The sequence below is a fragment of the Lampetra fluviatilis genome, chromosome 61, assembly GCF_964198595.1.
Source record: "Lampetra fluviatilis chromosome 61, kcLamFluv1.1, whole genome shotgun sequence".
NCBI lineage: Eukaryota > Metazoa > Chordata > Hyperoartia > Petromyzontiformes > Petromyzontidae > Lampetra > Lampetra fluviatilis.
This window is the reverse complement of record NC_136335.1, coordinates 832,435-844,934: the sequence shown is the minus strand read 5'-3', so window position 1 is coordinate 844,934 and position 12,500 is coordinate 832,435. Positions and strand designations below refer to the sequence as shown.

The window sequence follows — 12,500 nt, the reverse complement described above, 5'->3', positions numbered from 1 at the left end:
GGCCGTTGTTGCCATTGGGTTCCCACCTTCTCGAGGAGCTTCCTCCAGTTGTGCCGCCAGAGGATGAGTGCGATGATGACGACGAGGAGGAGGATGATGGCGACGAGGCAGGCGACCAGCACGGGCGCTCTCTCGTCGGCCGTGTCCATGGGCCTCCCGGACAGCGTGGCCCCCGGGGCCCCCGGCACCCTCGTGCCTGCTGAGCTCGCATCCGCGGGGCGGTTTGTTAGATCGCGTAGAGATGTAGAAAATCGTTGTGTCGTCAAGCCCGCCACCACCCGACACAGCCAATCGGCAAGGCTTGTGTCACGTGAACAGGACGTTGAGCAGCGCGACGTTTATTTATTTTATTTTTATTTAATAAATAAAGTGAATAAAAGTAAGAAAGTATTCACTTTTTTTTTCATAAAGTGAATACAAAACTTTATTCACTTAGTTTTTATTATCACTTAATAAAGTGAATAAACGTAAAACATTCACTTTCTTTTTTCATAAAGTGAATACAAAACTTTATTCACTTAGTTTGTATTATTACTTAAGTGAATAAAAGTAAAAATTCATTCACTTAATCTTTTTCTTATTATTTTTCTATCTACGTGACTTTACCGAAAGATCCAAAAATTTAAATCTAAATCGTCATCACCATTATTAGATCTTCCCCACGCAAAGTGGTCACCCATTTTATCGACCCCCCCCCCCCACCACCGCCTTCCCCTGGAGCGAGCGTTGATGATGGGCCGACTGAACCTCCATGGACGTGGAGTGCCGCTCACCGTGCGCGCGGCTGGTGACCTCCGGCCCGCGCGTGCCAGGGGGGGGCGGTGGGGGCGGGGCGCCCCCCCCTGGTGGGGCGGGCGATGGGGGCGGTGGGGGGCTGCGGGCCCCCCCCCTCGGCGGGGTGGGAGGGGGCGGGGCTCGTGACACGGGCTCCTGGCTCCGGTCTGCGGGCACGGAGAGGACACGGGGAGGGGAGGGACGGGGGGGGGGGGGTGAGGTCAGTACCAGTCACGGACACGAGGTGGCGCAGCGTGACCCCTGCAACAATCATCGTCCCATCCCCCCCTCCCCTCCCCCCCCTAGTACAAGCAGAGTAGTGCACAGGGACAGCTGCCGCTGGGGGTGCCCCTAGGCGAGACGACTCAGCAGCAATCATTGTCCCCTCCTACTACTGGCAGAATGATGCCCCCCAGGGTCACCCGCTCACTCGCTCACTCACCCACCTACTCACAAGCTCACCTACTCATCCACTCACTCACCCACTCACAAGCTCACCTACTCATCCACTCACTCACCCACTCACAAGCTCACCTACTCATCCACTCACTCACCCACTCACAAGCTCACCTACTCATCCACTCACTCACCCACTCACAAGCTCACCTACTCATCCACTCACTCACCCACTCACAAGCTCACCTACTCATCCACTCACTCACCCACTCACAAGCTCACCTACTCATCCACTCACTCACCCACTCACAAGCTCACCTACTCATCCACTCACTCACCCACTCACAAGCTCACCTACTCATCCACTCACTCACCCACTCACAAGCTCACCTACTCATCCACTCACTCACCCACTCACTAGCTCATCCACTCACTCACTAGCTCATCCACTCACTCACCCACTCACTCACCTACTCATCCACTCACTAACCCACTCACTCACTGCTCATCCACTCACTCACTCACCCACTCACTAGCTCATCCACTCACTTACCCACCCACTCATCCACTCACCCACCCACTCACTCACCCACTCATCCACTCACCCACCCACTCACTCACGCACTCATCCACTCATTAGCTCATCCACTCACTCATCCACCCACTCACTAGCTCACCCACTCATCCACTCACCCACTCACTCACTAGCTCATGCACTCACTCGCTCACTCACCCACCCACTCACAAGCTCACCCATTCATCCACTCGCTCACGAGCTCAGACACTCACCCACCCACTCACTAGCTCAGTCACTCACTTGCTCGCTCACCCACTCACCCACTCACAAGCTCACTCATTCACTCACCCACCCACAAGCTCACCCACTCGCTCGGTCACCCACTGACTCAACCACTGAACCACTCGCTCACCCCACCCACTCGCTCAACCCACTCGCTCACTCAACCCACTCGCCCTTGCACGCGCGCCAACTCCCATCCTCCCCGTCGGCACCCACCGGAGTGGAACGAGATCTCGCTGATGAGGAGCCACGCGGCGCCCAGGTAGAAGTGGCACTTGATGGCGATGGCGTTGCGCTGGCCAAGCGGGACGGTGATGAAGCGAGCGCGCGGGTCCACCGTGTCCGGCTCCACCACCAGCCCCACGCCCACGTCCTCTCCACCACCACCGCCACCACCACCACCGCCACCACCGTCGCCACCGTCGCCGCCGCCGCCGCCCTCCCACTCGTCACTATCGGAGCGGCGGAAGAAGCAGCGCGCCTCGCGGAAGGTCTGCACGCCGCTCTGGAACATGTTGTTGCAGTGGACCTGTCCGGGGCACGCGGGGGGGGGGGAGGTGGGGGGGAGGTGGGGGGGGTGACGTGGTGGGAGGAGGGGGGGGAGATGAGGAGGGGGGGAGACACGGGGGGGAGGGGAGGTGGGGTAGGGGGGGACAAGGAGAGGGGGGGACACGGGAGGGGGGGTGGTGAGGAAGGATGAGGGGGGGGGGGTTAGGGAGGATGTTTGGGGGGGGGGGCACGGGGGGATAGTGAGGAGGGGAGGGGTACGGGGGAGGGTGGTGAGGTGTGATGGTGGGGGGGGGTGATGATGGAGGGGGGTGTGGGTGGCACCTTCATGGCCGAGAAGTTCCTTGGCTCGTCGAACTCAAAGAGCATGAGGAGGTAGGGCAGGCTGAGGCTGCCGTTGCTCCAGCCCACGTAGTCGTAGCCCGGCCACACGCGGTGCTCGGGGCTCAGCGCAAAGTCGTCCAGGCCCCAGACGCCGTCGGTCAGCTGACCCAGGCCGCCGTACATCTGCCTGGGGGACACGGAGAGACAGAGAGACACGCGGAGACACAGATAGAGACACACGCGGAGACAGAGAGACACGTGGTATGTGTGAGTGTCCACCACTGTGGAGTGAGTGAGTGTGTGAGTGTATGAGTGAGTGTGTGTGAGTGAGTGAGTGTATGAGTGAGTGAGTGTATGAGTGAGAATGTGAGTGAGTGGGTGGGTGGGTGAGTGTATGAGTGGGTGAGTGTGTGAGTGAGTATGTGAGTGTGTGAGTGAGATGTGAGTGGGTGAGTGGCCTCAAGGTGCACTTGGCCTGGTACAAGCGTCGTGGTGACGTCACCGCCACTTAGTGGCGAATGGCGGTTGTTGTTGTTGAGTGAGTGAGTATATGAGTGAGTGGGTGAGTGTGTGAGTGTCCACCACTGTGGTGTGAGTGAGTGGGTGAGTGAGTGTCCACCACGGGTGGCGGCCTCACCGGGAGGCGATGAAGCCGTCGTAGGTGGAGTCGTTGAGGTTGGCGGGCGCCACGGAGGGCAGGAGGAGCGTCTCTCCCTCGGGGGCCGAGTACGAGACGAGCCCGTCTGGGTGACGCACGGGGAGAGACACGCGGAGAGACACGGGGAGACACGGAGTGAGACACGGGGAGACACGGGGAGACACGGAGTGAGACACGCGGTGAGACACGGGGAGACACGGAGTGAGACACGCGGTGAGACACGGGGAGACACGGGGAGACACACGGGGGGACACGGAGAGAGACACGGAGTGAGACACGCGGTGAGACACGGGGAGACACGGAGACACGGGGAGAGAGACACGGAGAGACACGGGGAGAGACACGCGGAGACACACGGAGAGAGACACGGAGTGAGACACGGAGATAGACAAGGGGATACACACGGGGAGAGACACGGAGAAACACGGAGTGAGGCACACGGGGAGACACACGCGGAGAGACACGGGGAGAGACACGCGGTGAGACACGGAGTGAGACACGGGGAGACACACGGAGAGACACGCGGTGAGACACGGAGAGACACGGGGAGACACACGGGGAGAGACACACGGGGAGAGACACGCGGGGAGAGACACGCGGGGAGAGACACGCGGTGAGACACGGAGAGACACGCGGTGAGACACGGAGAGACACGGAGAGACACGCGGTGAGACACGGAAAGACACGGGGAGAGACACGGAGAGAGACACGGAGTGAGACACGGAGATAGACAAGGGGAGACACACGGGGAGAGACACGGAGAAACACGGAGTGAGACACGGGGAGACACGGGGAGAGACACGGAGTGAGACACGGGGAGACACACGCGGGGAGAGACACGGGGAGACACGGGGAGAGAGACAAGGGGAGAGACACGGAGAGACACACGGGGAGAGACACGGAGAGACACACGGGGAGAGACACGGGGAGAGACACGGGGAGACACGGGGAGAGAGACAAGGGGAGAGACACGGAGAGAGACACGGGGAGAGACACGGAGACACGGGAGACACACGGGGAGAGACACGGAGAGACACGGGGAGAGAGACAAGGGGAGAGACACGGAGAGACACACGGGGAGAGACACGGGGAGCCGGGGGAGGACGGGCCTCGAGTGTTGGGGTTTCGGTGCTGGGGGGAAAGTTAGTGGGGGGGGGGCGGGTTGGTGTGGGGAGGTGTTGGGGTAGGGGGGGTGGGAGTGTTGGGGTTGGGGGGTGGGGGGGAGGGTGTTGGGGGTGGGGGTGGGGGGGTTGGTGTGGGGGGGTGTTGGGGTAGGGGGGTGGGAGTGTTGGGGTTGGGGGGTGGGGGGGAGGGTGGTTGGGGGTGGGGGTGGGGGGGGTTGGTGTGGGGGGGTGTTGGGGTAGGGGGGAGGGTGTTGAGGGTGGGGGGGTGTTGGGGTAGGGGGGTGGGAGTGTTGGGGTTGGGGGGTGGGGGGGAGGGTGTTGGGGGTGGGGGGGTTGGTGTGGGGGGGGGGTGTTGGGGTGGGGGGGGGGTCGGGGGGGGTCATGCCCCACCAGCCCAGGGGCAGCCGTAGAGCTCCGACGCGCATGCAGACGCTCATGGCGCGGTCGGTGACGGCGACGAAACGCACGAAGCGCGCCACGAGGGCGGGCCCCAGGTCCTTGAGCACCACGTCCTGCGTGTTCACGTTGCCCTGGATCACCTGCGGGCACGGGCACAACAACAACAACAACAACCGCCATTCGCCACTAAGTGGCAGTGACGTCACCACGACGCTTGTGCCAGGCCAAGGTGCACTTTGAGGCTGCCACGTGAAGTGTCGAACGCCCGCTGGCAGGAGGTCACGGGGCAGACCCAGCAGGTGCCACGGGTCGACTGACCGAGATGACCGAGATGACTGGCTGATGCACGGGGCACGCGCAGGTAACCAACCCCCACCTGGAGCGAATGTTTGAAGTGCAGTGTTGAGTCTATGGGCAGTGTTGAGGTCTATGGGCAGTGTTAGTCTATGGGTAGTGTTGAGTCTATGGGTAGTGTTGAGGTCTATGGGGTAGTGTTGAGTCTATGGGCAGTGTTGAGTCTATGGGCAGTGTTGAGTCTATGGGCAGTGTTGAGTCTATGGGGCAGTGTTGAGTCTATGGGCAGTGTTGAGTCTATGGGCAGTGTTAGTCTATGGGTAGTGTTGAGTCTATGGGTAGTGTTGAGTCTATGGGTAGTGTTGAGTCTATGGGCAGTGTTAGTCTATGGGTAGTGTTGAGTCTATGGGTAGTGTTGAGGTCTATGGGTAGTGTTGAGTCTATGGGCAGTGTTGAGTCTATGGGCAGTGTTGAGTCTATGGGCAGTGTTGAGTCTATGGGCAGTGTTGAGTCTATGGGCAGTGTTGAGTCTATGGGCAGTGTTAGTCTATGAGTAGTGTTGAGTCTATGGGTAGTGTTGAGTCTATGGGTAGTGTTGAGTCTATGGGCAGTGTTAGTCTATGGGCAGTGTTGAGTCTATGGGTAGTGTTGAGTCTATGGGCAGTGTTGAGTCTATGGGCAGTGTTGAGTCTATGGGCAGTGTTGAGTCTATGGGCAGTGTTGAGTCTATGGGCAGTGTTGAGTCTATGGGCAGTGTTAGTCTATGGGTAGTGTTGAGTCTATGGGTAGTGTTGAGTCTATGGGCAGTGTTAGTCTATGGGTAGTGTTGAGTCAATGGGCAGTGTTGAGTCTATGGGTAGTGTTGAGTCTATGGGCAGTGTTGAGTCTATGGGTAGTGTTGAGTCTATGGGCAGTGTTGAGTCTATGGGCAGTGTTGAGTCTATGTGCAGTGTTGAGTCTATGGGCAGTGTTAGTCTATGGGTAGTGTTGAGTCTATGGGCAGTGTTGAGTCTATGGGCAGTGTTAGTCTATGGGTAGTGTTGAGTCTATGGGTAGTGTTGAGTCTATGGGCAGTGTTGAGTCTATGGGTAGTGTTGAGTCTATGGGTAGTGTTGAGTCTATGGGCAGTGTTGAGTCTATGGGTAGTGTTGAGTCTATGGGTAGTGTTGAGTCTATGGGCAGTGTTGAGTCTATGGGTAGTGTTGAGTCTATGGGTAGTGTTGAGTCTATGGGCAGTGTTGAGTCTATGGGCAGTGTTGAGTCTATGGGCAGTGTTGAGTCTATGGGTAGTGTTGAGTCTATGGGTAGTGTTGAGTCTATGGGCAGTGTTGCGTCTATGGGCAGTGTTGAGTCTATGGGTAGTGTTGAGTCTATGGGCAGTGTTGAGTCTATGGGCAGTGTTAGTCTATGGGTAGTGTTGAGTCTATGGGCAGTGTTAGTCTATGGGCAGTGATGAGTCTATGGGCAGTGTTGAGTCTATGGGTAGCGTTGAGTCTATGGGCAGTGTTGAGTCTATGGGTAGTGTTGAGTCTATGGGCAGTGTTGAGTCTATGGGCAGCGGCTATTTGCTTTGGGCTCCTCGGTTGCTAAGGGGACCCCTCGCCCCGTTGCCACGGGGTTCCTCCGTTGCTATGGGGACCCCTCATCCCGTTGCCATGGGGCTCCTCCGTCGCTAAGGGGACCCCTCGCCCCGTTGCCACGGGACTCCTCCGTTGCTAAGGGGCCCACTCGCCCCGTCGCCACGGGGCTCCTCCGTTGCTAAGGGGACCCCTCGCCCCGTTACCACGGGGCTCCTCCGTTGCTAAGGGGACCCCTCACCCCGTCTCCACGGGGCTCCTCCGTTGCTAAGGGGACCCTCGCCCCGTCGCCACGGGGCTCCTCCGTCGCTAAGGGGACCCCTCGCCTGGTTGCCGCGGCGGTCCCTCCACGGCAGCCATCGGTGCGCGTCGCGGCTGTACTCGAGGCGGTAGGCCCTGGCGAACTCGTTGCCGAGGCCGTTGCCGTGGCGACCCTGCGTGCCGACGAGCGTGACCACGTGGAGACGCCGCAGGTCCACCTGCAGGAACTGCGCGTGCTGCGGCGTCACGGGGCCGTCGGCGCACCACGCCCCGTCGCCTTCCTCCAGGTTCAGCCTGACGCGGGGGGGGGGGGGGGTGGCACACGGGGCGACTACGCTGCAACTACAACAACCACTACAACAACTACAACCACGATAACAACTACGACAACAACTACAACGACAACTACAACAACCACCGCTATTACTACTGCCTCACCACCACCACCACTACTGCCTCACCACCACCACCACTACTACCTCACCACCACCACCACTACTACCTCACCATCACCACTGCCTCACCACCACCACCACTACTGCCTCACCACCACCACTGCCTCACCACCACCACCACTACTACCTCACCATCACCACCACCACTGCCTCACCACCACCACCACTACTACCTCACCATCACCACCACTGCCTCACCATCACCACCACTACTGCCTCACCACCACCACCACTACTGCCTCACCATCACCACCACCACTGCCTCACCACCACCACCACTACTACCTCACCATCACCACCACCACTGCCTCACCACCACCACCACCACTGCCTCACCACCACCACTGCCTCACCACCACCACCACTACTGCCTCACCATCACCACCACCACTGCCTCACCACCACCACCACTACTGCCTCACCATCACCACCACCACTGCCTCACCACCACCACCACTACTACCTCACCATCACCACCACTACTGCCTCACCACCACCACCACTACTGCCTCACCACCACCACTGCCTCACCACCACCACCACTACTGCCTCACCACCACCACCACTACTACCTCACCACCACCACCACTACTACCTCACCATCACCACTGCCTCACCACCACCACCACTACTGCCTCACCACCACCACCACTACTGCCTCACCACCACCACCACTACTACCTCACCACCACCACCACTACTGCCTCACCACCACCACCACTACTGCCTCACCACCACCACCACTACTACCTCACCACCACCACCACTACTACCTCACCATCACCACTGCCTCACCACCACCACCACTACTGCCTCACCACCACCACCACTACTGCCTCACCACCACCACCACTACTACCTCACCACCACCACCACTACTACCTCACCATCACCACTGCCTCACCACCACCACCACTACTGCCTCACCACCACCACCACTACTGCCTCACCATCACCACTGCCTCACCACCACCACCACCACTGCCTCACCATCACCACCACTACTGCCTCACCACCACTACTGCCTCACCACCACCACCACTACTGCCTCACCACCACCACTGCCTCACCACCACCACCACTACTACCTCACCATCACCACTGCCTCACCACCGCCACCGCTACTGCCTCACCACCACCACCACTACTACCTCACCATCACCACTGCCTCACCACCACCACCACTACTACCTCACCATCACCACCACCACTGCCTCACCATCACCACCACTACTGCCTCACCACCACCACTGCCTCACCACCACCACCACTACTACCTCACCATCACCACCACCACTGCCTCACCATCACCACCACCACTGCCTCACCACCACCACCACTACTACCTCACCATCACCACCACCACTGCCTCACCATCACCACCACTACTGCCTCACCACCACCACTGCCTCACCACCACCACCACTACTACCTCACCATCACCACCACCACTGCCTCACCATCACCACCACCACTGCCTCACCACCACCACCACTACTACCTCACCATCACCACCACCACTGCCTCACCATCACCACCACTACTGCCTCACCACCACCACTGCCTCACCACCACCACCACTACTACCTCACCATCACCACCACCACTGCCTCACCATCACCACCACCACTGCCTCACCACCACCACCACTACTACCTCACCATCACCACCACTACTGCCTCACCACCACTACCACTACTGCCTGTGAGTGAGTGAGTGAGCTTCCCTGTGAGTGAGTGAGTGAGTGTTGAGCGAGTGCTGAGCGAGTGCTGAGCGAGTGGTGAGCGAGTGCTGAGCGAGTGCTGAGCGAGCGGTGAGCGAGTGATGAGCGAGTGAGTTGCCCTGTGAGTGACTGAGTGGTGAGTGAGTGGTGAATGAGAGTGAGTGTGAGTGAGTGAGTGTGAGTGAGTGTGAGCGAGTGCTGAGCGAGTGGTGAGCGAGTGGTGAGCGAGCGGTGAGCGAGTGGTGAGCGAGTGCTGAGCGAGTGGTGAGCGAGTGATGAGCGAGTGAGTTGCCCTGTGAGTGACTGAGTGGTGAGTGAGTGGTGAATGAGTGTGAGTAAGTGAGTGAGTGTGAGTGAGTGTGAGTGAGTGAGTGAGTGTGAGTGAGTGAGTGAGTGTGAGTGAGTGTGAGTGAGTGCTGAGCGAGTGAGTGAGTGTGAGTGAGTGTGAGTGAGTGAGTTGCCCTGTGAGTGACTGAGTGGTGAGTGAGTGGTGAATGAGTGTGAGTGAGTGAGTGAGTGTGAGTGAGTGTGAGTGAGTGAGTGAGTGTGAGTGAGTGAGTGAGTGTGAGTGAGTGTGAGTGAGTGCTGAGCGAGTGAGTGAGTGTGAGTGAGTGTGAGTGAGTGAGTTGCCCTGTGAGTGACTGAGTGGTGAGTGAGTGGTGAATGAGAGTGAGTGTGAGTGAGTGAGTGAGTGTGAGTGAGTGTGAGTGAGTGAGTGAGTGTGAGTGAGTGCTGAGCGAGTGGTGAGCGAGTGCTGAGCGAGTGGTGAGCGAGTGATGAGCGAGTGAGTTGCCCTGTGAGTGACTGAGTGGTGAGTGAGTGGTGAATGAGTTTGAGTGAGTGAGTGTGAGTGAGTGTGAGTGAGTGAGTGTGAGTGAGTGTGAGCGAGTGGTGAGCGAGTGGTGAGCAAGCGGTGAGCGAGTGATGAGCGAGTGAGTTGCCCTGTGAGTGACTGAGTGGTGAGTGAGTGTGAGTGAGTGTGAGTGAGTGAGTGTGAGTGAGTGTGAGTGTGAGTGAGTGGTGAGTGAGTGGTGAGTGAGTGTGAGTGTGAGTGAGTGTGAGTGACTGAGTGGTGAGTGATTGTGAGTGAGTGTGAGTGAGTGAGTGTGAGTGAGTGTGAGTGAGTGAGTGTGAGTGAGTGTGAGTGAGTGTGAGCGAGTATGAGTGAGTGGTGAGTGAGTGCGGATTGAGTGGTGAGCGAGTGCTGAGCAAGTGATGAGCGAGTGAGTTGCCCTGTGAGTGACTGAGTGGTGAGTGAGTGGTGAGTGAGTGTGAGTGACTGAGTGGTGAGTGAGTGGTGAGTGAGTGTGAGTGAGTGTGAGTGAGTGAGTGGTGAGTGAGTGTGAGTGAGTGTGAGTAGTGAGTGAGTGGTGAGCAAGTGGTGAGCGAGTGGTGAGCGAGCGTTGAGCTGCTCACCTGGCGAAGCGCGCTCCGGTCGACTCGTACCACTCGCTCGAGGCGGAGATGTCCTCGTCGCGGATGGTGCCATCCTGCATCCCCAGGGCATAGCGGCACAGGCCTGCACACACACGCAGCCCACACACAGACAAAGGTCCCCCGTATAGCCTCGACACACTGTGGGGGCAAGTGCTGCGAGCGAGTAGCAGGAGGAGCCGTACCCCTGGCACGGGGGTGGCACGCGGAGGAGTGTGTGGACTAATCCCCATCTGAGTTAATGAGTTAATGATGACGTCACCCTGCTGCTGCTCTATATAAGAACGGGAGACAGAGGAGAGGCTCACCATTCTGGCGAATTGCCCGATGATGGTGGATGCAATTACCAGTGAAACGTCGTGTTACTCAAATTGTAATTGTTGTGGTTTCACGCTTCAACACACCGGTGGGCTAAAGCAGTGAACTATTTTGTCTTTTGTCAACGTGACACTTTTTTACTGATTGGTCGTGTCGGGTGGTGGAGGGTTACGACACATTTATAAATAACGCGATCTAAACCCAAAAACGTTGATTATGAATAATATTGGTCGCGAAAGCCTGCTACGTGTTAAACTAATCGCCATCTGTTCCACACTCCCCTTCGACCCGTGGGTGTCGAGAAGGAGCCGTGCCCGAACTCTGCCAGGAGAAGGCGGCGCTCAGCAAAGCGTGCGGACTCACGCAGCCTCGCCACCACCACTGCCTGGCTCTGTGTGGTGGTGGTGGTGATGGTCGTGGCGGTGGTGGCGGTGGTGGCGGTGGTGGTGGTGGTGGTGGTGGTAGCGGTGGTGGAGGTAACGGTGGTGGCAGTGATGGCGGTGGTGGTGGTGGTGGTGGAGGTGGTGGAGCTGATGGTTGATGGTGGTGATGGTGGTGGTGGTAGTTGTGGTGGTGGTGCTGTTGGCGGTGGTGGTGATGGTGGTGGTGGTGATGGTGGTGGTGGAGGTGATGGCTGATGGTGGTGATGGTGGTGGTGGTCGTGGTGGAGGTGGTGCTGTTGGCGGTGGTGGTGATGGTGGTGGTAGCGGTGGTGGAGGTAACGGTGGTGGAGGTGATGGTTGATGGTGGTGATGGTGGTGGTGGTGATGGTGGTAGTTGTGATGGTGGTAGTTGTGGTGGTGCTGTTGGCGGTGGTGATGGTGGTGGAGGTGGTATCGGTGGTGGAGATAACGGTGGTGGTGGGTGGAGGTGATGGTTGATGGTGGTGGTGATGGTGGTAGTTGTGGTGGTGGTGGTGGTGGAGGTGATGATGGTGGTAGCAGTGGTGGAGATAACGGTGGTGGTGGAAGTGATGGTTTATGGTGGTGATGGTGGTGGTGGAGGTGGTGGTGCTGTTGGCGGTGGTGGTGATGGTAGTGGTAGCAGTGGTGGAGAGGTGGTGGAGGTGATGGTTGATGGTGGTGGTGGTTGATGGTGGTGATGGTGGTGGTGGTGCTGGGTAAATGGCGAGACCCAGGGACCCCCCCCCCCCCCCCCCCAGCGAGTCTATGGGCAGTGTTGAGTCTATGGGCAGTGTTGAGTCTATGGGCAGTGTTGAGTCTATGGGCAGTGTTGAGTCTATGGGCAGTGTTGAGTCTATGGGCAGTGTTGAGTCTATGGGCAGTGTTGAGTCTATGGGCAGTGTTGAGTCTATGGTCAGTGTTGAGTCTATGGGCAGTGTTGAGTCTATGGGCAGTGTTGAGTCTATGGTCAGTGTTGAGTCTCTGGGCAGTGTTGAGTCTATAGGTAGTGTTGAGTCTATGGGCAGTGTTGAGTCTATGGGCAGTGTTGAGTCT

At 58.4% G+C, this 12,500-nt stretch overlaps 1 protein-coding gene across 1 annotated transcript in view; it reads right to left on the bottom strand.

The window, feature by feature from the left end:
• The window catches only part of LOC144951228 (discoidin domain-containing receptor 2-like), a gene marked incomplete at its 5' end in the record, with an annotated part of 44,751 nt that overhangs the window by 9,567 nt on the left and 22,684 nt on the right, over window positions 1–12,500 (bottom strand). The window contains 9 exon segments of the mRNA XM_078881377.1: window positions 27–199; window positions 774–941; window positions 2,186–2,498; window positions 2,801–2,987; window positions 3,438–3,543; window positions 4,973–4,997; window positions 4,999–5,121; window positions 7,179–7,407; window positions 10,708–10,810. Of these exon segments, the coding sequence (XP_078737503.1) occupies window positions 27–199; window positions 774–941; window positions 2,186–2,498; window positions 2,801–2,987; window positions 3,438–3,543; window positions 4,973–4,997; window positions 4,999–5,121; window positions 7,179–7,407; window positions 10,708–10,810 (1,427 nt within the window).